Source organism: Xiphophorus hellerii, chromosome 22 (genome assembly GCF_003331165.1).
Source record: "Xiphophorus hellerii strain 12219 chromosome 22, Xiphophorus_hellerii-4.1, whole genome shotgun sequence".
In the NCBI taxonomy this organism is placed as follows: Eukaryota; Metazoa; Chordata; class Actinopteri; order Cyprinodontiformes; family Poeciliidae; genus Xiphophorus; species Xiphophorus hellerii.
Genome location: NC_045693.1, coordinates 24862320 through 24888707, shown reverse-complemented (window position 1 = coordinate 24888707; position 26388 = coordinate 24862320). Strand labels below are relative to the sequence as shown.

Sequence of the window (26388 nt, the reverse complement as noted above, 5' to 3'; positions counted from 1 at the left end):
TCAAGTCCGATTTCAAAACATTGGCTTTCATAAAGTTTTGCGGATTCCATCTTAAGCAAATTCTTTGGAGACTAATAGAAGAAGAAAAAGAACAGCTTTCAAAATAAGTTTTCAGACTAAATCAGAGAAAACTTCTCCTGTTTTAGGCCCATTAGAATAATCAGAACAAGAGAGATACAGATTTTTATTACTTTAATTGAAGAAGTTGACATACACTAACATTTATATTCCTTAAAGCAATTTGCCAAAGCTAGGACAGTAATGCTATTGCTTTGTCAGATTCTGATTACAGCTAATTGATATGTTGGATCACCTATGGACGCTTTTTATGGCAACACCTCTAACTCACATCTTTCTTGGGTGGCATGGAAAAAAAATCAATAAATATCAGACAAGATGACAGGAAGAGAAATAACTGATTCTTCCTCAGGTACAGTTTCCAGATATCTGAAGGTATCATATTCGTTAATTAAATGCAAGTAGAAACCTGTCCACTCATGATATTGTCAAGGAAGTTCTGTGACCCAGAAATGTATGTATTTTGGTGCAAAATATATGTATCACCCGCTCACTTCTGTTACTAAACCATGCGGGGTTAGGCACATTCTGTGCTAAATAAACTTTAAATCTTACCAAGGCCTCAGAGAGCCATATTCAATATCCCTATTTTTAGCTTTTACTGCTCTTAAATTTCACTGGAGGTAGCATTAAAAGGACTTGTTTCTGTAAAGACATTCTATAGAATGTAAATCCTTACCTTAACTCCTTAATTTCCAAATGCTTGCCAACATTTCCTTGTCCAGGTTGGTCCACACACAACAAACAGGCAAAGAGCTCAAATGGATAAAAGTCTTGCGCTCTCCCAGTGAGAATGAACGGTAGACATGTCTCAACAAGTCTACAAAATACAGCTTCTTTTTAAATAACTTTGTCTGCTGACCCTGAGAATATGTTAAAATGCAGACTTCTATAGAGTGTGTCCACTGATTGCATTTCTAGTTTTGTCCTGTTTGGGTGGGTTTGCAGACCTTTCTCACTTGTGTGTGTGTGTTTGTGTTGATTTTCTGGCCCTCTCTCGCACTCAGCCTGTGATAGAGACAGGGCGGTCTCGGCTTTAACAGGCAAAGGCTGCCTCCACTAGCCCATAGTCTGCCACTCTGTGATAATGTTTATTGATTTGTGGCAAAAACACAATTTGATGGACTGGGGGAAGGTGGGGTGGAGAGACTGGTGGACTGAGGCAAGCAGAGGTCTGTGTTTGATTGTCACAACTTGGCTGGCTGAGAGACAAATATAGAAATATTTTAGGATTGCTTGTGTGTTTTTTTTATTTGTTCTTCCAATCTGCACACAGTTATATAACATTTAAAAATGTAATGGTAAAGAGTTGTAAATGCAGATTTAATTGAGAAAATGTACAAGAGTGTGAAACGGAAAAAAGAAAACAAGCACACCTTTTCTCTCTGTTTCTGGAGCAGGAGGAAATGTTTACCTCAGTTTGAGTGTGAACTCGGTTCATCTCCGGAGTTGAACTGTTTGCTTGAGCCCCGCCTAGATGTCAGAGGTGGAGGAATGAGAGGTGTCTGGAGGCTGATCTACTGTTAGCTTTCTGGTCAAATGTGTTTGCTCCGGTTCATGGGTGTTTGCTTCTGATCTCTATTAGTTGGACAGTCCACACATGAGAGCAAAGAGGTGTGACACTGCAGGAAAGAAAGATGGAAGCATTAGGAATGTTAAATCCATCTCACGTTTCCAAAGAGGGACATAAAGAAGCAAATTTACCCTGTCGTGCTCATAGATTATTTTCTAACATCCTCTGGAATCAAAGGTAATGTACACAATGAAAACTTTATTTGGGTCTAAAAATATATTATAACTGAGAGAACGTTTACATTTGAGACTTGACCTTTCACTTCCATGAAATTCTTGAATCTAATCTGAGGAGTAGAGTAGTTGTCTTGCAATCAGAAGGTTGCAGGTTAGATTTCTCCTATCACATCTAGATAGGAGAAATCAACATGTGATAGGAGAAGGCTCTTTAATCCTAAGTTTGGGTTTATAAACTTGCATACGGGTTTATAAATGCACATTTGTCAGTGTGAATGGGTGAATGTGGCTCTAGTGTAAAACTGTCTGTATGCCTGGAAAAGCACAATGCAAGTTCAGTCTATTTACCATTTAGCCATATGGGTGCATAAGCACCTACACTCACAAAACACTGACCTTTTTACACAAAGCTCCGCCTTAGAGCTTCAGTGTCCGTGTCATATAACCACACTCAGCTCCTCCAGACTAGCGGCAGCAGCAATTAGCAAACACCTGGTGGAGCTGCACATCTGCCCATCATAGGAACTACTTCTCAGTCCAATGGTCCTAAGAACGTTCGTAAACGGCATCAAGGAGAAGCCTTGTTGTGATGACTTCCTGAATGCAGAGGAAAGAGTAGAATGTTCTTAAAGAGACAGAGGCCCAATTTCAAGGCGTCATACGGCTATGGTGGGAAATTGCGCTACTTTTAAGTTATTTTTGATATACACAGCATTTTTATAACAACTAAAGATAACGTAGCTATGATATTGTGGTATAAAATGGCACTCTGTGCCTGGAAAATACGTTTTAATCAAGGAAGGTTTTTGTCTATTAACCGATTCACATCACTTACACTTATCGCAAAATCCTAATCTGACTTTTTTTCATAACAGTGTCAAACACCTTTGCACTTGTATACCTTTAACTGAGCTACATCTTATATGTTTCATTGAAAACAAATATCTGTAAAACCACAGCTTAAAACAAAATCTATATTTCTCGAACCACTTACTTGTCTTGTTCTCTCATATCTCCCCCTCTTTTGTGAGTTATAAAGCAAGCAGTGGTTGACAAATGTCACCAGTGGAAAAGGCACTCATTGTCCCACAGTGTGAGAGGAGCCTTTTTTCTCCTCTTAGTTTTACTTTTCTCTTCTTTCTGTGTGTGGGGAGGAAGGGGGGAAGAGGTGCGAGCATGAATCGGTTAATGTGTTCCATTCAGCAGACATTATACACAGGTTCAATAAAGCAGGAATCTGCTCTATGCTCCGGGACTATTGTCCCATTCAGGACGGATAAAAAAGGCCTCGTCCAAGACTCCCCTGGAAAATAGAAAGGAAAAAAAAAGCTCTCAGCAGCACTTGAGTGGAGAGTGGTGGAGAAAGCTGAGGAAATCACATGTGCCATGTAGATGAGAATGAGCGGCTTGATTCTTCCACACAACTCGGGTTTAATGTTGCAGAAGTTGTACCTGCTGTTGGACTTTGGCTGTGTTGCTTTGAATCGAAGATTCAAATGTGATTTGGCATTTTAAACCTGACGGTAAGACAGATTAAATCGAACTGATGTGAAACTCTAAAGCTGAATCATGGAGCTCCCTAACCTCTTCTGCTCTCTGTTAGCAAGACGCTGCTCTCCTCTCATTAATTAAATCAAGTCTACGCCAGGCTCCTTAAACATGACCCCCCTCTTGGTGCCTCCTCTGATTAGGCCGGCCCATCATGCATATTCACGTCGGCGCAGTGACAGCCTTTTAACGAGCTCTTACCTAATCACAGGAAACAATGTTCATCCTGTTCTTTTTATTCCTCCTTTTTCTCATTTTCCCTTTATATGTGTTTGGCTTTCATCTTCGCCGATCCCCCGCTGATATCAGCCGGGGCCCGACGCACTGATGGGAGAGAACGGTGGGAGAGGCAGAAGTGCAGCTCGGGCCCTTAAATAAGCTACAACTGGGAAGGGTGGCTTGAACACACAAGACAAGTTCGGCTTTATCTCCTCCCTCTCCCTGCCTTTATAAATGTCTGATAGACAAATTGGATTAGCAGCCATTGGATTAAATAACAAAATGGTGGGATAAGGAATGAGATAAATGTGCTGTGATCACAGCTTTTAATGTGTTTCTCTTTCTGTTCCACTCATTTTTCTGTTCTCCAAAAGACCTTTGAGGTATAGATACAAGATTCATCAAGTTACTGTAGTTCATATTTGATCAGTTAATGTGGGTCCTAAGACGATTTAATGTTTAACAAGCTGCACAACAGCTAAATGATCAAAGTGTTGATCTCTGAAACGTTGTGCTTTTTTGGAAGTTGTAGATTTAGTTAATTTAATATTTTTTAGGCAAGTAGATAGACAAATAATACCAACTTTTTGAGTATCACATCTAATGGAAAAAAAATGCCACAATTTTTGGTTCCCCTAGTAATCCCTTTAAATAACCATATCTGAAGTATTTTAGAATTTGTTCTTTGTTTAAACTTATCACAGTTTCTAGGAGCATAGGAAGTAAGCCGTCACTTCCTGTTTTCCAAGGATGTAAATATGACATGACACACAAGTCCATTTATTTTAGCTGCCATGCTGAGCAAGGACCTGTCTTTATCTTGTCACCAGGCCCAATGAGCAGCGTGATGAGGGAAGTTAAATCTCAGAAGCCCACTGTTGGATGATTTCAACAAAGTGGCATCTTGGGATTACAATAATTTGACACCGTATTCCCTGGAAAATGTCTTTTCTGGCCTAACAAGCATAAGCTTGTGGTGTTTGCGCAACTCTGCTGCCACTTGAAACTGGAGCTGTGTGCTTTGGTCAGATGAGACCAAGTTTAGCTTTACAGCAACTAACATTCTTGGTGCATTTGGTATGAAGCAAGAGAAGAAAACATGGAAAAGCATCTCATTCTCACTGTGGATGTAGAGGGTGCTGTGGACCTGTTTCTCTACCAAACCTAGAAACCGCATTGGAATTTGTGCCATCAAGATCTCTAGGGAATATCAGGGAATTTTAAACCCACTGTGAACTCAATCAATAATGTAAAATTGGGTCATTATTGAGTTTTTCAGCCAGAGTTAGTTTGGGGCAAAGACCAAATTAAGACGAGAACATTTTCAAGACCATCTCTGTAATCCATTAAAAACAATCTTCGGCAGCTCTTTGGTAAGCTAACCTATAACAGGACTCCAGCCTAACTGGTTGCACTGGTATGCCAAACTTTTCTATTTCGGTGCGTTGCCACGTACCACTTATGGATTGAATTACCCTTTTCTCTCAAAGCAATATATTCAAAATAACTAATCACATCCACCGGTGTTCACAGCCTTTGTCATGAAGCTCAAAATTGAACTCATGTGGATCTTGTTTCCACTGATCCTACTTGAGATGTTTCTACAGCTCAGTTGGAGTCCACCTACTTTAAGTCCGGTTGATTTGTAAAAGCACACCTGTCTGTAAAAAGTGCCACAGTCAAAGGAATTGTCTGTTGTCCTCAAAGGAGAGGATTTTCTCAAGGCATAAACTTGTGGAACGGTACAGAAAGTCTTCTGCTGCTTTGAAGATCCCAATGAGCTGATTGGGATTATCAGTCTTGATAATCTGTAGACTGAAATGTTTAAAACCCCCAAAACTCTTCCTAGAGTTGAATAGCTATCTAAACTGAGCGATCGGGTGAGAAGGGCCTTTCTCAAGAAGGTGAATAAGCAGCATTGTTTGAAAGAGATCCTTCTAGAAATACAGCCATCTCAGCAGAAATGTTTGGTAGAGCTGCCAGAGAAAACCCATGTCTTAGTAAAAAGCAGCCTGGCCCAACTTTGCCAAAAGTCACCTGAAGAACTCTAAAACTTTGAAAAATAAAGTTCTCTGGTCTGATGAGACCAGACTGAACTATGTGGAATGAATACCAGGCATCCTGTTTGCAGGAAACCATGCAACATTCCTCAATTAGGCCAAACATTTATGGTGGGGGCAGCATCATGTTGTGGGAAAGTCTCCATCAACAGTAACTGTGAGTACAGTGAGCAAAGAAGTAAAGATGAATTTAGTAATGGACATTCTGGAGCAGTTTTAAACTCAGACTGGGGCAACGGTCTGTCTTCCAACAAGATGAAGACACCCAGTAAACATCCAAGACATCTAAGGAAGGACATATGGACGACTCTGTGATATGGACGACTCTGTGAATGACCTTGTGTGAACGAGCCAGATCCTAGACTTGAATCCCATTGATCATCTCTAGACGGAACAGGAAGTCGCTTTGGACCCACCCAACCTGATGGAACTTTAGAGGCTCCCCAAAGAGAAATGAGCAAGAATTTGTTACATTCAGGAAGATGTCAATCTGTATTTATTGTCAAATGTGCATCGCCAACACTTTTGAGCAAATGCTGTGGTATTGCTAATAGTTTGTTCTGTACAATTAGAGCTAACGATAATATTTTGATGGATTCAATGGACCCTGCTATTGAAGCCGAGCAGCAGCCCCGGTTGAATGCCATTGTAGCTGAGATGGCTCTCAATATCTAGAGGTTCACTGTTTTTTACCTTTTATTTTTTCCTTCATTCCTCTTTTACCATGTCTCATATTGTTCAATCTCACAGAGATGTGTAAACCAGCCTTTTCTTGATGCAAGAGGATCTCTATCCACACATCTTAGTTTGTTTGATTGTATTCCAGATGTGATTGTGTGAGTGAGTGAAACAAGAGAAGAGGGAGGCAGGCGATCAGATAGGAGTTGTTGGAATATGTGTATCAGTTGTATCTCAGCTGCGTGTGTGTGGGTGTGTGTGTGTGTGTGTGTGTGTGTGTGTGTGTGTTGATTGTATCTTCACCACATTGATAGCCGAGCTAACTCTGAACACGATATAAAACACAATACATTTTCCTGTAGGTGAGGAAACCCTGTGTATCTCCATCAGGCATATTTCACCCAGCCTTTGATGTTCTGATCAAACATTGTATCTGTGCCAGTTTTAATACTTCGGCCTCAGCAGAGTTTGGCCTGTTCCCGCTCCATGTTGAGCGCTGAGATGTGGCGTATAAGGCGAGCAGCGAGATCCAGACTGCAACCTGCCAAAGTGGCAGATGCTTTGATCCAAGATGGCCCCCTGAGAGCCAGCATGGATCCACAGTGTCTCAGGGCCAAGGCTGGATTCACAGACACAGTGTCAGCACTGGCTGCCAGGGAAATTTACACCATTTGTCTCCATACAAAACAACATTCAGCAGTTTTTTCTTCTCTGAATATACAGAAAAGCCCATTTTGGTTTCAGCTTGTTGATGCATATTTATGTTGGAGTCTGACTGCCGGTCATTATTGGAGCGTTGATCATTCCGGACGTTTCCCATAAAACATGGTATGGTTTCAATATTTTGTGATTCTAAACAGTTGGATGTATTTTTTTTCTTTTCTGAATTTATGATTTTACAGTTGGTAAATAAAACTATTTAAAATATACTGAATCATAGTGTTTTTAAAGTTTCTGGAAAAAAATATTTCTATTGAAAAAGAGCTAATAAAACTGTTTAGTTCAGAGTGCAGAATAAGTTTTACATATTCTGTGCAGAATATGTGCCATATACTGGAATAAAGATATACTTAGGTCTTAGGGCTCCTTTATAAACACTTTAGTTCTTTTCAGAGATTATCAGGTGGATCAATGGATCCACCTGTCAGTCACCAGTCAGTCACCTGGCCCGTGACTGACTGGGCCATTCTGGTCTTTTCACTTTCTTTATCTGAAACTAAAGTTTCCTTGACTGTGTATAGGAGACTATAGTCTTGCTTGGAAACCTAGATTTGTTTCATCCTCAGAAAGCTCCAGTACATTTCTCCCTTCATCTTTCTTCCAGTTATGTAAAATCTGCAAGCCCCAAAACACCATGTCATCACTTCTGACATGGTGTTTTGGGGATGAGGTGCAGAATCACTCTTCCTCCAAATCCAAAAAAGAATTTTTTGGCATCATCAGATCCAGACTATATTCTCCCTGCACTTCACTGGCTTGCCCAATTCTCCTGCAACAAACTTTAAGCAAGCTTCAACATGCTGATTCTTAGCAGTGGAGTCTAATGCATTGAGTCAGAACAGAAACTGCTGCTGTTGAGGGAATTATTTATTGTTTTCTTGGGACAAACTTTCTGTTGACTATTTCCAGGTGTTTCTGTAGCTCTCTTTAGATAATTTGTTTTATTTTTCTGTCAAAATCTTGTGAGGGGATCTGATTTGGTTATGGTGAAATGATGGCTCTGCACTTATAGATTATGACTCCAATGTCACTCACTGGACCATTCAGAAGATGAGAAATGCAGCTGTAACCATTTTTCATCATTAAGTTTACTCCTGTTTACTAAGGAGGACTCTTCGATTTGACCAATTTTACCACTTCTTGGGAAACCTTTGTTAAGCCTCTTGGTCAATATTACACCAGCTAATAGCTCATAGCAACAGGAATGATTTCTAAATAATGACAAACTTGAGCTGCTTTCTTGTCTTTTTATATTGTTTGCACATCCTTACCATCACATCATTCCAATTTTTTTACTCATGACTTTATTTGCGGAGTAATTTGATTTTATTTACATGCGTAAAATAAATATTTCAACTAAGAAGTATTGAACACTTCAGTAATTTTATTTCCCCACCTGGAACAATCATGTATTTCAGCAGGAATCATCGTTACATTGTTCATGCTCTGTCACTCAGTGAAACCACAGTGTTTGTCATCTAGGTTGGCATACTGAGGCGACCTCTCCACCAGCTGGCGCCTGAACACATCATGTCTTTGAACCGCAGCTTTAGGTTCTCACATGTTGTGACAGAATGAAAAGTTAAGGTGTGACCATCTTTGTCCAATGAAACTCTGTCTCTTTAAGAGTCAGGTGCCCTCTGGAGTTCAGAGGTCAACCCTGGAGAGGAGGATGCTGTGCAGCTCACCCCTCCATCTCTCTCCTCCTTCTATCCCGCTCTCTTTCTCCTTCTTCTTAACCTTTCTTGTCCTCCTCCTCCCCTTTATCCCACGTTTCCTCTGACCTCCCTCGCTCTCTCTCCCCTCCCCGTCTTCATGAAATGCGCCGGGTGTTTGGCTGGTAGCTGCTGGCTGGCTAGCGGTGGGGGATATAGCTTTATAATCCCCCCTCGTCTTCCAACCCGCCTCGCCACAATGTCACAGGAGCTTAATATTTGCCATTATTATTTGCTTGTTTTATTTGACTTCGAGGCAGCACAATGACCTGTCAGCACAGGCTTTATCCCCCCTCCGAGTGTCGTCCATTTCAAAGTTGACTACAGTAATCCACGAGCCCCCGATTCCGCTTAAATCCTGAAGCTTCCTTTTCATTCTCTTTTTTTTTTTCTTTCCTCTCACTCCTCCGCTCCCTTTTCCTCCTAAATGAAATTACATACGTCTGCTGGCTCAGTGTATCACAAATGTCCACACACTCACCGGTGTCCGCACACAAACCCACACGTCCTCCTTTTGTCATCAGTAAAGCTGTGGCCCAATACTCGCTGTGCCTAGTGATGAACAGTGGTGTGCATAGAGGGACTGGGGGTCTGACCAAAAATAACTCTGGTATCTTATTTAGAGTGTTGTTTTTTTTCAGCCATCAAATTTTATTTTGTAACAAGTTCAACTCAGATATTAACTTTATTTTGTTCGGAACGTTTTACAAGTTTTACAATTCCAGTGGGATGAGTGGGAGATTCTTTTATTGTGCATGACCAGAAATATTTCCAAGCGTTCACATTTGTCGTTTTTGTCAGTGAAAGGTGTTAGGAGCCTTCTTTCAGCCAGCTGACTGGCAGTGTGCAGGAACAGATCCATAAAGTATACTCCAGCCACCCTGACGTCTCATTAAAAAGATCTTAAATACTGCAACAGAGACAGTATAGTATGAAATTGTAGCATTTTTGAAAATTTCAAATGTTTTTATACCTTGACATCAGCAGTCAATGCTGAGTCACGTTACATTCAGAATTAGTTTGAACCAGAGATGCACCAATAATTTGCCAAATACAGTAAAATCAGTTGCAAAACAAAGAGTTCCTACTTTAAAAAAAAAATTCTACATCAGTGTCAATGAAAATCATCAACTTTTGTTATTTTGACAAACAACCTGCAGCTCCTTTTACAGAATATAGTCAGAACAATTTGGAATCACTTGTCCAAGCCTGAAAGAAAAATACAAAATAATGAAATCATATTCTCTGATAGAAGAGGTTTATATGTTTCATGTCAATTTCTGCTAATCCTGTTACATCCTTTATATGTTTTTCAAAAGCTGTTGCGGGACACGATTGAAAACGTCTCAGGGTCTCCATTCAGCGTGCTTTGTCTGTATCAGCTGTTTGCGACCCATTGCATCTTGTAAGAAAGTTATCGTGTGGCGCTTTAGCCCCAGGCATGGGTGTAGCTTACAGTAGCCATGCAGCTAAACTATGCTAGCTCTATGTGAGCTGAGAAGGCGTCCCACCGAATGCCAGAGAGTCCCAGAGCCATGTTTTTGTTTGTTTTTTATTTTTAATGCCCGCTGAGTGATTGGTGGGATATGTATTGCTCTACAGTGAGAGGCTTTGCTCTTTAAAGGCGCTAAATCGGGGAGTTAATCCCACCCCGACTGAAGCCGTCGACACGGTGGGAACGTAGACGTGAGGTATGCTCAGATGCAGAAAGAGATCCAACACGTCAAGTCTGTTGTAGGTTTATCCGGCGCATGGGGATCACACCCATGCTGGAAGAGGGTGTTTTATCACCCACACCTTTTCAAGTGAGATAGTTAAACTCCTTCACTTTTTCCTCCAGTTTTGCTCAAAGACTGAATCTGAGAGTGCAGTGAGACTGGTTTTGGTGCATATGTCTATGTACGCAAACATTTTGTACCGTGTTTCTTAAAATCTCATGAGTGTTCGCTCAGGATATTCAGCTCTGATGAACTCTTGCTCCACTTGCTGTGTGCATGCCTCAACTGTGACTCCTGCTCCTTATGTATGAAAGTCAGAAGGTCCAAAAAAACCAATATTTGATGTCTTTCACTCGCAAAGTACATTTTTAATAGGGATGCACCAATAAATTGGCCCCAATTTCCTTAATTTTGGGAGATCGGTGATCAGCTGGTACTTATATGTGAAACCGATCTTAACTACCTCAGCAAAGGTCTAAAAATCAACCTCTGTCCTCTTTTGCTTTGCAATGAGAGAGGTTTGTCTGACAGATCGGCCCACCAGGTCATGTCTGCACATTCGCAGTTAACAATAGTCATCCCACTGTTACCAACTCAGTGACTTTCTTGCTATATTTAGCAACATTTCAGACAAAAAAAAACCTGTATCCACCTAAAACATAATGTCAGGCTTCTTAAAGATTGATGATCAGCCAGAAAACTACAATCAGTGCACCCTGTTTTTTTTTAACATTCAAACACCTGTGTTCAAAACTCGAAGCCACTCACAGACGGTTGGTTTCATCTGATCAATGTAGTCATTGGGTCAAAAAGCAATCGCAAAAAAGCACTGCCCCAAGTGGCAGGAAATAAGCAATAAGAGTCAATTATCAAGTACCACGTACATTAAATTTAATACACTTGATTTGTTTAGCCTAAGAATATATAGGTGACCATAAAAATATGTTTACTTTTTACATTTCAGGTAATATTTCAAAACTTCTTGAGCTTCTATGTAAAATATTTCCGTTTTAAATTTTTAGTGATAGACCCAGTCAAAAGTTGTTCAAACCCTGGACTTCTGAAAAGATTGCTATGTCACTGCTGGGTCTGTTTTACAAAGATTTTGCACGTTGTGATGCTTCCAAATGATTGATTGATTAAGTTTTTGTTTTTTGTTGGGTTTTTTTGCTTTTCAGGAAACAACAAGGAGGAGGAAGAGGCCATGATGCAGGAGTGGTTCATGCTGGTCAACAAGAAGAACGCCCTGATTAGGAGACAGAACCAGCTCTCTCTGCTGTACATACTCATTCCCTCCTGCACATTTATGTGTTTCACACAGTAGAAACCTGGAAGCATTTCCCCCCGGTATCAAACCCACCGGATGAAACCCGTTTAAGCCACAGGAGGCCGGCGTGTTCTCGCGACTCCATTCAGCCGCTCTGTCTATCCGCTCATTGATTTACATGTGGAAAGGATATGAAATCAATAGAAATGTGGCAATCACCACTCTATCTCTAGTCTCTTTGTATGTGGTCAGCTGCGACAGGTGGAGACGCGCGCACGCACACACATTTACGCAGCCACACACACACTGGCTTTTTCTCCATATGCAGGATTTCAAAGAGAGTGAGTGGCTGGGAGATTGAAGTATTCATAATCACATTATATCGTGGGAAAGGGGAGGCTTTTAAAGTGGCCAATTGACAGAAGGGCTGATTATTAGCCCTTTCTGTTCTCTCTTTATGGGGCCAAGGAGAAAAGGCGGCTGTGAAGGACAAATTCTATTAGGGGCTGAATTAGCTCATTTTTTAATATGGCTGAAAGAGGGAAGAATTCAATTTGAGACACACACACACACGAACCCCACGCTAAAACACGTACCTGTCGCCACGCTTCCCTTTAACTCCTCGTTTCTTCTTCGCAAACACTTTGACCCAGGGCTGTGTGAGAGCGCCACCAGTATCAGTTATGTGCAGTAGATTATTGCGAGGCAGGAGAAGGTTCGGGCGAGTGGCCGAATCGATGTTTATTGCAGGTTTCTTTAAGTACTTAATGATTTAGTCATTAACATATTGATGAACTATGTGTGTGTGTGTGTGTTTTTGCTCTAACTTGCCGCAGGGAGAAAGAGCACGATCTGGAGAGACGGTTCGAGCTGCTCAACAGGGAGCTGAGAGCCATGCTGGCCATCGAGGGTAAGACTCACTTCAGCTGGATTTTATCTCCCAGTTTAACGTTAAGGTTTTATTTTGCCGCTTTTATACGGGAAACAATGAAGTTAACCAAATTAGCCCTTATTATTATGCTAAAATGCCACAGTTTTAATACTATAATGAAAACATTATCTAAACTGCTTTTGTTTAAAACAAAAAGAGGAATGATTACTCCTACCACTGCCTAAATAATATAGATTCCTACTGTTTTAATAATGATGCATTAACATTTGATATTTAGATTTTATTACAAAGACAGATATGGAATAAATGCCAGAGCTAAATGTAGTTTTTTTTCCAGTGCTTATTGCTCTGAACATTATAGCTTTTTGAACTTGCTAATTTTAACAAGCTTTTAACAAGCTGGGTACTTAATCAGACCCTTTGCTAAGGCACAGCTGCTTAGCAAAGATCCTACTTTCTTTTAGCCTCCTGACCAAAAGGTCTCAGCAACAGGTGGGGAGGGGTGCTGCTGTGTTGAGACCAGTACAGAACGCACAAGAACTGAGAAATGTTAGAAAACCAAACGAAATTCTTCTGATTTTATTTTCCAGCAGGACTTGGTACTGGTCCACACTTCAAATTGTACCAAGAGATGATTTAATAACCATCGTGGTACTGTGCTTGATTGGCCAGAAAACTCCTATGACCTTTAACCCCATAGAGGTTACTAAAAAAAATAAAGATGGGAGACACCAGACCTGAAGGCAGCTATGAAAGCAATCTGGACTTCTTTTTCAGGAGCCTGACATCTCCATTTTGAAATACAGTTTTTAAAAATTGATTTTATGTAATATTTCAGTTTTCTGAGACACTCAATTTTGGGTTTTCACTTTCTGTAAGCCAACAAAATTACCAGGAATAAAGGCTTGAATTGTTGCTCTCTATGGTTAATGAATCTATATTGTAGATGAGTTTCACTTTCTGGAATAAGTGACAACAAATTTTTGAATTTCTTTTGCAGTATTTTTGTTTGTTGTTTGTTTCCGGCATTAAAGCAACGTTAAGCTGATTGAAAACTTGTGTATACCTTAGTACTGCTAACCAGCCCATGTCTTGCATGGTCGCCCAGTCATTGTTGGTCTCTTGTGTTTTTTCGAGTCGTGCTCAGCCTTCCTTCCTTCATTCGTTTTGGGCCTGAAGCAGAACTATTTAAATTCTGCATCTGTTTCTTGATGAGGATTAAGATGTGAGGGATTTCACTCTGTGATACTTGATCAATGCTATCTGTTTCCTAGCCAGACCTGACTAGCTGAGGCCTGATTTGAAATCTGGCCACAGCTGCATCGAGAGAAGGGTGTGTGCAGCGCGAAACAGCAGTTTTAATACCAAAAGGCTGTTTAAATGCACCGCTAACGGAGAGAAAGCAGCCATTGTGTCGCATCAAAGTTGTCGCAGGGCCAGGGAAGTTTAATCCCCTTCGACTGCATCCTATGTGGGGAAAATGAACCTTTTGCCAATCAATGCTAATTGATTTTACTTTTCGACATTGACCACCACCACCACCACCCTCTTTCCACAAACCCTCCCGGCCTTTGGACAGCCATTGTAATTTCAGCGGGCACCTGATAAGCTACCTGCTCCATAATAAATCAATTGTAATTAGCAAGAAAGGCGGTCCAAGCTGTTTTGGGGGGGTTGGGGGTGATGAAAGGGAGGAGAAGGAAGGAGGAAGAGGGGCGCGCATGCGTATCCAAACTGCACCCCTTTACATCCATGTCCGCTGCATCTTTTTTCTGCTTCTTCTTGGTGTGAACGCTGGAAAAGATTCACCCACCTCTTTGGTCCAAACTCTGTTTATTTTGTTCTCTTTCAACCATTCGGTCTTTACAACTTTCAGCTCATATCGATAATTTTCTACTCGACTAGAAACATGCAACGTTTACTAAAAACGTATTTTCTCTTAAGATTCCACATTTTTCTCAGTAAACTTTCTCCTTCAACAGACTTTTCTGAACAATCATACTCTATTTATTGTTCTATTACCGCTAAAAAACAAATCACGATTGCAGACTGCGATGCGTTGTATAAGTTTTTCATATCAGTCGCAAACGATAATTGATTCTTTTTGTTTTAAATATCTTAAATACTTCTAAACTGGTGACATGACCTTTCCTGTTTTATCCAGTCTTCTCCTCTCCACGCCGTTACTTTTATTTTTACGCAGTTATGAGGCAAGGCGGCCAAACCTGAAACTGCTGCTGTGCCAGTTACTCGGCAGGTCGTTGCTAGGTAACCAAAGCGTGAGTGAGTTAGTTGATGTTGCTTATCTGGTTGTGAGAAGTTGAGCAGCTAAAATCTGTCCTTTGCCTACATCCCCCAGAATGCTGTGCGGTTCTGGTTCGGAGTTTAATGAATTATCAAATATTATTTCAGATGTGTCTATCGCAATATACTGTATGTTATTGATTAATTGTCCAGCCCTATGTTCACTCTTCTAATTTTTTTCTGGTCTTCTCTGTGCCCCCTTTAATCAATCCATCAATCAATCAATGAAGTTTATTTGTGCAGCACATTTCAGCACCAAGGCAGTTCAAAGTGCTTTACGTCATGAAAACGTAAAAACATCAAACACGTCATACAGTGCAAACCAGCTACAGATGTTACATTTTGTCAAGTGCCATCGTTAAAATCAATACAAATTAAATATGTTGGTCGATGTTCCAGTTATTATGTTGAGTGTTTTACGCCTGCACTCAGTTTCCAGGTGTTTTGTCTCGTTAAACGAGCGCGGCCCTGAGTGGACGACTCTTTATATATCAGGTTTGTCTGACGTGCCCACATTTGTATGTGTGTGTAGTGTGGGAGCAGAGATGGTGTGTCGGTGTGTGTGTGTGAAGAGGTGCTGTGTGTCGTGTCACTGCCATCCTCACCGCCTTCATGTGGACATGTTGGATTTGCAGCCGACTAACTTATCAGCCGGCCTTATTTTCCTCCCTAAGGGAAGCACTTAACATTCAGCGGCTCTTCCTTTTCTGCAGCAGACACAGATAGTCCTGAGCTGCTGGCAGGAAGGCTGCCGACGATCTGTCAGCGTCCGTGTGTTTGTGTCCACCTCTGAGTGTGTGTGTATGGGAGCACAGAGGTGTGTAGTTTTTATTTGGTGCTCGGGCGGGTCTATTGAGCAATGGTCGGGAGTGCGAGTAATTGCTGATTTGGTTGGCCAGTCAATGACACAGACAGACAGAGATGAGAGAAGGTGAGAGAAAAACACATCTGTGATCCACCTGCCCTGACACTCACACACCCTGCTGGGAAAAATATATGCCTGCAGTCAGTCAAACACTCCTCCATCTGTCACACCGGATGCTGCGACTGCACGCGCAAACTGCAGAAGAGCTCAAAGAGTGGGGAAAATATGCAAACAAGGAGTAAAATCTCTGAAAAGATAAACATTCGAGTTTGAGATCAGGGTTTTTTCTCTACCACTTGATTTAGCAGAAGTAAATTTGATTCTGTTTTAACTACCAGTGATACAAAACTGTCTTGCTGTCAGAGCAGAGAGGTGAGGACAGGGGAGTCTAAGCGTTTTGTCCTGTGGGGCAAAATTGTCAAGCCAAAAGTTCTCACGATCCAAAAAAACAACAAAAATGATCCAATTTATATATATATATATTTTTTTTTGTAATAGATGTTATTTATCCTAGATCCAAAACTTAACATTAATTTTACACATGTGCGGTACTAGCAGAAAAGCATCTAGTTTTCTGTTTCTTTTAGGCCCAATTTACCACATTTATGTTCCGTAACAAGAACAGGATTTCAGTTGCTTTTTTTCGATGCTAAGGCTAGCTAGCACACTAGAAAGGCGGTTCGCCCAGGGCGCCAAACAGACTGGGACCGCAGCCGAGTGTGAAAGAAACTAAGGTGCAGTTTGATGCAGATCAGGTGTGAAACTCTTTGACATTCAGAGAGAAACTGCTGCGTAGTGAGCATAGTTACTTTAACAAAGTAACTTTAATCAGATTACTGATTACTCCTTGAAAAAGTAACTCAGTTAGATTACTGACTACTTGATTTGGAAAGTAACTAAGTTACATTAAAAGTAACTTTTTTAGTTACTTTCAGCAGCTGCTAACAACAACAATGTGAAAATTACATTGATCTTTGCCAATACTTAATTGCAAGTTATTTTATAATGGTAACATCAACAATGTGTCTCCACTTATAAGGTTGAACTGAAGAGAAGATTTTTTAATGGTTACAACAGTACAAAGAACCTGTTAGTAATGTGTGTGTTTTTGTGTGGTCCACTATTGTCTGGAAAACTCTAAGAAGGATTTTAAAGCCCCCATCCTCCCCCCAGCCTCCACCCTGTCTGTTACGGCCCTGCGTTTGGTGTCAGAGCTCAGAACTCCTCCTGCGGCTCCACAATTCAGATGGCTGCACAGATTTGTGACACTTATCTTAATATTAATAATTATAATGGCGTTTAGTTGCACAACTTTAGGGACTCGTTCATTGGTGGCTGTTTTCACTTTTATTGCTCTGTTCATATTAGTCTCGATGTTTGCAATTTTCTGGGTAGCTCAACGTCATTCACAGGTAATTTATTAACTTGACATTAACAAAGACACAGCGGGACGGATCATCCGGGAAATGATGGACAGGGAGAGCCTGAGTAAAACTACCTTAATGACGGACAAATTCTGGGATTTCTTATGAGTCTCTGCTTATTTCCAAGCCCAAATGAGCAACTTCACGTTCAAAAACGAGCCCAAAAAGGCGCAACCCGCGACTCATTACATTTGCAAGCGACTTTAAAAATTTTTTTTTAAAAGCCCATAGCCGCTTATGATAATCGGACTTGGCGACAGAAACTCAAAATAGTTCCTGTTTTTCTACCAACAAATGCGCATCTCCCTCCTCCCTCCATTGTTCACGTTTCTGTCGCTGCAGATACTGTCGCATAGAGACGTCGGTCACTCGACAAGATTCGTAGAGGAAATATACAGTATATATACAATTAAATTCCAAAAAAAGACAGTAACGCACAGTGATTTCTATAAGTAACTGTAGTCTGACTGCTGGATTTGAAATAGCAACGCGTTAGATTACTCGTTACTGAAAAACGTTTTCTGACGTCAGTAACGTGTTACTGACATCACTGGTAGTGAGACATCGGGGCAAGCGAAGATCTCCAGCCTTCTGCTGATGTCATTCTGAGCATGCTCAGTGATAACCACCTCTTTGCACCATGTTGAGGTGATGCCAGGCGGGGAAACGCCATCTGTATGCCACACTCTCATCTCCCTGCCGCAAAATTGATCCACCATGCCCTCTTTATCTGCTTACCGACTCACACCTATGTTTGGATACACACACACACACACACAAAGCGGTGTCTTGGCTCGCTGTAAAGAACTGTGTGTGTGTTTTAAAGTGGACACCCTCTTGCTGTATAAAAGGGATTTATGCATAGCTGGGTCCCTGAGTTTTTCCTGTTACGGTTTGATATGATAAGCCTTTTTTTATACGTTTAAAATCAATATGTAATCCTATGCAAGAGCTTATCCCTCTCCACACACACACGCCCCACATCATTTGTAAATCTATTTGGGCTTTGTAACACATCGGGGCGGTGTGCTTCAGACCCTGATTGATTAGGTGCACTATGCAATCCGATCACATGGGCGACTTTTGATGATGTTACCGACTCTTTCAGCGCCGAGTCGACTGAAACCGATGACAACAAACGTCTTCATGGGGAATCACAGACGGCCTGTTATTAGTTACAATTAGATATGATTGAAATCATTTACATGTTGGATCTTCCAGCAGTGAATGTTCTGAACAGGAGTTAAAATCCTGCAGGTCGTCCAGCTTCACGCCTGTTTTCAAATGTTTTCTAGATATACAAATCAGATTCTTTCTTTACAAACTGTAGCCGGTGTCAAGGTTTTCAAAGCACGTTCCTTCACATTGTTCCTACAGCCCAGTTTTTTTAAAGTATAGAGATTCCTCAAATCAGTGAAAACTCTGTTAGTATAGCGCAGCATTGCACCTTCCCCACCTGTTGCTGTGGACTACACATTAATAAGAAGGGTGCTTGTTATTGTGTAGAAAATTGCTTCTTTTCAGTTTTGAGCAAGATAAATTACTGCTGAGCAGTTTTGTAAATTTATTTTGTAAATACCGTAACACTGTGGTATTTTCTAATCTCACACCAGCCCAGGTTTAATCTGATCTCACATCTGGATGACAATGTTCTCTGGATTTGTCCTGGATAATACAAAATATTCCAGATCGTAAACCTAATCAGATTCACATCTATAAGTTGGAAAATCTTTCTATTCATGATTCTTATTGATGCTTCCTTTTGTTTCCTAATAAGTTTTCTGCAGCTAGCTGCAACGTTGGTGGAAAACTTTATTTTCTCAAACACTCGTTTATGCCTGCATCAGTAAAGTTTACTTTAAAAATACTAAAAAAAAAAGAAAAATTCTGTCAAAGATTGTTTGTGTATATATATATATATATATATATATATATATATATATATATATATATATGAAATTGTGTAAGTTACACCTTTGCTGTATGAAGACAAAAATGTTTTTCCCAGCTGTTTTCTATTGATTTTAATGGATTTATGATGTGTAAAAATGTATTTAAAATATATATAAAAATATATAAAATATATATAAAATGGAAGTTGTCTGTAAAGTATAATGTGTAAAGGCTCAACAAAAAGCACATTTTACATATTTAATTCTATTTTCTGTATCATTGATGTGGAATTATGGATCAAAGCAGTTTGTATTGTTTAGAATAACTTAGTAAAAAGTATCGTCTTTCTAATGGCATCGGTTGGAGTGATGATGTTGACACTTTGTTTTCAACACTATTTTAAATGTTACAAATCTTGTTGCGTTTTCCAAACTGAATCGGTCGTGGAAAGAAGTCGTGGTTTGGTGTGAAACTGCAGAACCTAGCTTGATTTTTCTAAACTTGAACTCCTGAAGAGATTCTATCAACAAACGTTAGTTTTTCTCTCCGTTACATTTTGCATGTGATGCAGCGGAAGCATCTGTTTTGATCTACCAGACGTTTTCCTTTGCCTGCCGTCTTTCTTTAACTTCACTGACACTTTTTGTCTCCTGACTCCCGCTCGGCCTTCTCCCAGCCCCAGCCTTGCGGGGCCTTTTTTTTTTTTTTTTCCCCGCAGAAGTGGGATGAGGGACGACGGGGAATCCGTTGATATTTCAGCGCTTGTGGCTTGTAAAAAATTCTCAGGAGATCTCGGCTCCCGCTGCTTTGACGTTTTGTCGTCGCGTTTGGTTTGTGCCGGAGAGCGAGGCAGGCGGCTGCATGCCGGACAGTCTCGCCGGGCTTCGGACCAGTTTGCGCTCTTGAATAAATTTAGCGGCGGTGAGAGCCGTGGTGGTGGGTGTGGAGGGGGCGCGAGGGTTTTGTACGGATTTGAACCGGCGCATTCTTGTGTGTAATGCTGAGGCTCACATGGTAACCGCTGGCGCGCTCAGTGAGGTTCATCTGAACACCTCCTGAGTCCTGAACCTCCCTCTACCTCCAACTCTCTCTCCCTCTCGCTCTGATGGAGGGGGCGGGGCGTATCGGGGGGCTGCAGGGTGTTTTGTTTGTTCCTCTGTCTCTGGTTACCCAGCCTGCCCCGCTCTGGTGTTGCCTGGTCACGTCTCTCATCGGCTCTTTTTATTGTTTACCTTCCTAATGAGGGGGGCGGGGCTCTGCTGGACGTGATTGACAACCCCCCCAAACTCCCTCAGCCCTCTTTAGCTCTTCCCCTTCAAGAATCAACCAGGGTTTGGCTTTTTGGCTCACCACTGCTTTGAAGGAGGAGGACATTTTTAAACCTTTGCGGTTTGGCAGGAAGTTTTCAGATGAATTTCTTTCCTTCCCTTTCTGTGGGCCGGCACATCGGGGGGGGGAAACGCCGTGGGAAAGGTGTGACGACTTCCTGTCGCACAATTATCTAAACCCGATGACTCATCGGATTCGCTGTGTCCCAGTTCAGCCCACATTCTCTCCGTCCTAAATTACCACTGGAGTCAACAGCAACAACAGAAGAAGACGAGACACTATCAGCGCTCAGAAGCAAGTTTAGACACATTTCTGAGGAGTTTGACGACGACAGTGTAAATTTAATAAAGGCTTTTGCTCTACTTTCTACTCCAAATGTTTTAGCACACTTTAAATAAGACAAAACTAACTCATAAGTAACTTTTCAGCAAAAAGCAGGAGCTTGGGTTAATTCCCTAATATTGATGAAAAAGTATCAGTTCCACTGGCAGATTATTTCACTTATCATAAGACATTTTCCCGTGTTAAAAACAAAATAATCTGTCAATGGAACTAGAACATTTTCATCAATATTGAGGGAGTATTGACTAAAAACAAGCTTCTGTATCTTGCTAAAAAAGTTATTTATGACTTAGTTTTGTCTTGTACAAAGACATTTGACGTGGAAACGAGACCAAAAACACTTTGTGAGATTTTGTAATTTTGCCGGAAGACGCTGAGAGCCAAATATTGGGAGTGTGTTTGTTTCGCTCTATAGCTGACTTCAAAGGCACGAGCAGGGCCAATCAGGAGAGAGCAAACCTTTCAGGACCAACACACTGGGCCCAGCAGGACTCACACACACAGACACACACGCAGTCTAACTGCTGCAATTTGACTCAACAAAGGGGGAGGCGGGGGGTGGATATTTATTTTTAATAAAGCTCACGTATTTTAGGACTGACAATTCACAACATTCCTATTCCTCTGGGATCAATATTGATAGAGAGAAGTTAGCCTACAGAAGCAGTGCGGTGCTGTGTTTGGATTCTCTCTGGGATATGTGTGTGTGGGTGTGTGTGTGTGTGTGTAGGGCTGCAGAGAAGCTGAAGATATCCTGCTCTCCTTAAGCTGCAAAGCAGCCAAATAAATCTGCACACTCTGACGTTGGCGCTCTTCAGCCGAGGCGACTTCGGATCAGGGTGTGTTGGAGAAACGTGCGGAGGATTTGTTAAAATCGCACAGAAACCTTGTGGTGATGTTCCTGTTTTTTTGGGGGGGGGCGGAGGGAGGGCGTAGCGCTGCCCCCGGTGGCGGCTGAACATAGAGCCGAGGCGGATATTTGAGCCCCAGGGGGAAGTGGGTGCTCCCCTGTAGGCAGCCCCCCCTCCTGCGGGAGGCTGAGGGGATTTGGATCAGGGTCCCACCTGGGCCCCGTGGGGCCCCTTCCTGGAAAGTCCCTAGAGAACTGAGGCTAGAGTCAGGGGGTTGTGAGGGGGGGAGGGGCTCACCTGCTTGTTTATTTAAAGGAACTGATCAGGAAATTAATTCTTTTCAATTTTCACCCAAATCATCACTACATGACTTGATAATGTCTTCATTCAGGCTGAAACACGAGGATTTCCTTCTGATCAAACATTTTCAGTTCTCTGATCAATACCTGGGCCTTCACGGTGGCAGCATGGTCCTGTGGGAGCGTGAGTCCTTGTATCTCCATGCGCGTCAAAGCTGCACATCGCTGTGACAATACGCCTCAAGGACGTTTGCTCAGAACGGAGTGTGTCTCGACTGATCCTCAGCTCGGTCCAACAGGACGACCTTTGACCCGCGGGTTCACCGTTCAAACTCCTGAAGTTGGGAATCTCTCTTTAAAGACGTCGGTTTTGTAGAGATGACGTTTTTTTCCACTCAGTGTGACGTAACGTTTTCTTCCTTCAGGTGTCAAAAGTCTGAAGCTTCCTCTGATTTTTGCAGACTGGCAGAAAACCGAAGCCCAGAAGAGACGAGAGCAGCTGCTGCTGGACGAACTGGTCATACTGGTCAACAAACGGGACGCGCTGGTCCGGGACCTGGACGCCCAGGAGAAAGAGTGAGTTACTTACAGAGCAGTCAAAAAACGTTGTATGAAAACGGTTTAAAGCTATGAGGGGTTTTCAAAGCCTCCGGTGCCGGTTTTTCTTTTTTGTTTTTTTTATCCCCCCACTGGTACTCCGGTTGGTCCGACCCCACCTTTGGGGGTGGGATCTCTTCCAGATCCGTGGTGCCAGGAAGGGTGAAAGGTCAGAGTGTGGCCCCTGGCACGAATCCACCATGGCACCACTTCATCCCCCCACCACACACACACACACACACGCCCGCACACCCCCACACACACAGCTCCTTCGGGACTCGTGACGTTTTGATGTTTGTGGTCCACAGGGCCGAGGCGGAGGACGAGCACCTGGAGAGGACGCTGGAGCAGAACAAAGGCAAGATGGCCAAGAAAGAGGAGAAGTGTGTCCTTCAGTGATCAAACCAACAAAATGTAGCCGATTAAAGAAATGTAACATCATGAACATCCTCACTTTTCCTATTGTTTCATAGCAGCTCGTAGAATCCTGACGAGGTTTTTAAGTCCACTTTGACAAGCAGAGACTCAAACTTTGCACCAACTTTCTACCGAATCGCAGTTTCCACTTCTTTTCTTTTTTCTTCTCCATTTTAACTCCCCGTTCTTGGAAAAAAAATACAACAAAAAAAAACACGGTACCGTTATGTAATATAAATATGTTTTCAAGATGGAGAGCGCAGAGCAGAATGAGGACACCAGAGGTACAGCACAGCTGGGTTTGATGAGGGGGATATTTCCCATCATCATCATCATCATCATCATCATCTTCAGATATTAAGTGTTTTTTAAAGAAGAAAAGAAACAAGACGTGATTTTTTGAGCTTACTTGACATTTAGTTGCTTCACTTTATACTTGTAAAATATCTTAACTGCATTACTGTTTATAAATCTTGCATAAATCTTTCCTGTTGTTTTATTATTATTATTATTATTATTATTATTATTATTATTATTATTATTGTCTTGGCTTCAAACCAAAAGAAATAGTTTAGAAAAAAGTTATTGTATATTTCCTTCATTTTTCTGCTTTCTGGCTCCTCATTTGAATCCCCTACAGTCTGAAACAGCAGATATGTTTATTATTTATTGTTTGTCCCACAAGCTGCTTGTGGGTGATACTCTGTCATGTTTCATGTTTTTGTTTTTGTGTGTGTGTGTTTGTTTCTTTGCTCAGCTAATTTTGGTTCCTATTTATTGTTTTTGGAAGAGAGAGAAAAAGATGTTGCTTCCATTTGTATCTCTTAGAGCTCCACACGTCCTTTACCTGTGAACATTTATCTGATTATTTATTCCAGTCATAACCCAAGTCTCCAGTAATAAAGTCCTTATGATTTCATACTCCACAGCAGCGTGTCTGGCGTGTTTTGTGTCACTCTAAAGCAGATTTAGGTTTTTTTAAGGTGAGCATTATAGATGTTTTATTGTTCGCTATGATCTCTACTATTCGTCTATTTTGGATACTTAATAAATGCACAATTTATCACCTGATGAACTAGCCTTCATCAACTTCCTTTCTTCAAATCTCCTGCTGTTTTCCTATAAATTTGCGTTTAGGATTTCACTCTGAACACTTTCCACTGAAGGATATTTTTTAAAACGAGTCTATTTTTTTTTTTTTGGTTTTGTTTTCTGTCCGGTTTGCTGCTGAACGCGTCTGAGACATTTGAGCCAACCTGGAGAGAACCGAGAAAACTTTACATCGTTTTATATTTACCTTTTTAAGATGACATTGTTTTTTTGTTGTTTTTTTTAAGCTGCATTATTCCCTGATGTCAAACCGAGATGACCTGTGAAACGTGTCTCTGGGAAACGGGGCCGCGGCTGCAGGATGAGCGCGGGTTAACCCTCCGCTCCGTCCCCGCAGGCAGAACCTCCCATCCGCGATTAAAGCGGTGAAATCGGTTGTGACAGCAGACGTCCTCCTCGACTTCTCTGATACTTTCAGATTAATTTGCTGATCTGTTTCTTCTCTGCTTGGGACCGACTCTTTTTTTTTTTTTTGCGCGCACATTACGCACGGCGCGTCCCCCGAGGCGCTTTGTTTTACACTCCGGCTGTGAGGGCGTTAAAATAATACTCCACATTTAAAGTACATTTATTCTGTTCTAACTTGTTTCGGTTTTCAAACACTTTTTCAAAAAGAAATATACATAATTATAGAGGCGGCAAACTGAACTTTTTGTCGAAGTTTTGAGCTCGTTTTGGTTCATTTAGGAAATTCGCCTCATTAAAGCTGCGCTCAAATCGCACAATCTGAAAAGAAATGAACGCCTGAAATGATTCTGACTTACCTCTGCGGCTCCACTCACTGGTTATGGACAATTTATTAATGCTCCAGGTGCAGGGGAAAAAAAAAATAATAATAAACGGGTGGGAAAAACATCTGGATCCAGTCTCCTTTCGGCGGGACCTTCGCTGCGTTTCCCCCCGACAGGTGCTGCGCGCCGGTCGGCCTCCGCAGCTCGCCGGGAGCCGGGAGCTCCGGAGCTCTCCGTGCGACGGGAACCCGAAGCTTCCCGCAACAAGCCACTCTGAGGTTTATGCATCATCGTTTTAATAAGCACCGACAACATCCCCGCAGATCCGAGCTTCTTCCAATCCTCCCGGCTGAAGGGACAAAACTTTTCAACCCCCCCACCCCCTCCTCCTCTCCTCTCCTCTCCTCCGCTCTAATCCCAGGCTTTACCAGCTCAGCATTAAGAAAATTCAACTGCAATTTGGGATTAGACAAAATGCTCTTATTACAAAAAGCTTGGTGCAACTTGATAACTTGATACTTGTTCAGGGGGGTTTATCTGGAGGTCTCACATCGAGAAAAGGAAGAGGGGGGGGGGGGAAAACAAGAAATGTGAGGGGAAATGTCAGAATAAGCCGTCTCTTTTGTGTTGGGAAGGCCATATTTGTTGAATGGCCTTTTTGCATAATTTAACGGAGCCTCTGTGTGGGTGTGTGTGTGTGTGTGTGTGCTGGTGTGAACAGGAGGGGTGCTGGTATTTGGATCTTTGGCGGGCCTCTGACTGCTTGGACTTCAGAAATAAAATGCAGAAAAGGTTCGGGGAAGGGTTTGACCTCTTTCAAATCACCTTTCATTTCTCCCCTGCTTCTTTCATGTCTGATTTTGATCTGATTTGATCCTGCGCGGCTGCGTTTAAAAAAAAAAAAAAAAAAAAAAAGCCGCCTTTTAAGCATCACCACTGCGGGCCTCGACACACAACCTGCAGCATTTATCTGTCTAGTCAAAGTCCTCGTGCGTGCTCTGCTTTAACGCGTAAAGATGTAATTTCCACCCTTTCACTTGACTCCATTTTGTTTATTCTGCATTTAAGAGATCCGCGGTTTTTTTTTTTCTTCTTCCTGTTTTGACCTTCAACAACAAATGGACGGAAATTTCAAACGTATTCATCTTAAAAGGTTTTGCTTTTTTAAAACATCAACGTGCTCGAGCGGCTCCAGCTTCTGCTTCTTCTTTTTTTTTTTAACCCGCTTTCCTCCGCAGTGAGTTGGAGGTCTTTCCCTATTAAACTTTACGTCAAACATCCTCAAATGTAATTCTAAATGGGGATTAAACCTCATTAATATTCATGAGATTTGTCTCTGTGTGTGAGTGTGTAGAGGAGGGAGAAAAAGAGGGAAAAAGAGGGAGGGGGGGTATCAATAAAAATCAAAATGGATAAATTTAACTTCTCTCCGCCTGGTTTCATCGCTCCACTTTTTCTTTTCTTTTTCTTTTTTTAAAGATGGGAAACAGTTTTGAAAAGGAGATTAAAAAAAAATAAAAACAGAACCGAATTTGAGCCTCAAAATGGCAAAATTTCCCCCCGTTATTTCTAGACGTTTGGT

The 26388-nt window shown here is 41.6% G+C and overlaps 1 protein-coding gene and 1 long non-coding RNA gene across 8 annotated transcripts in view; one reads left to right on the top strand and one right to left on the bottom strand.

Annotated features, from left to right (window-relative positions):
• ehbp1 (EH domain binding protein 1) overlaps positions 1-23893 on the top strand; it is a 166820-nt gene extending 142927 nt beyond the window's left edge. For all 7 annotated transcript variants that reach the window (XM_032553699.1, XM_032553703.1, XM_032553704.1 and 4 more), the window contains 4 exons: positions 11664-11763; positions 12589-12662; positions 22413-22527; positions 22857-23893. In XM_032553699.1, coding sequence (XP_032409590.1) covers positions 11664-11763; positions 12589-12662; positions 22413-22527; positions 22857-22947 — 380 coding nt within the window. In that variant the 3' untranslated portion in view covers positions 22948-23893. The remainder of the gene's footprint in view (positions 1-11663; positions 11764-12588; positions 12663-22412; positions 22528-22856) is intronic.
• Positions 22394-25395, bottom strand: LOC116713528 (uncharacterized). Its single transcript, XR_004337886.1, has 4 exons — positions 24840-25395; positions 23003-23151; positions 22813-22890; positions 22394-22507 (listed from the first exon to the last, which is right to left on the bottom strand). It is a non-coding gene; the product is annotated as an uncharacterized LOC116713528 (long non-coding RNA).
• Between the last annotated feature and the right edge of the window lie 993 nt (positions 25396-26388).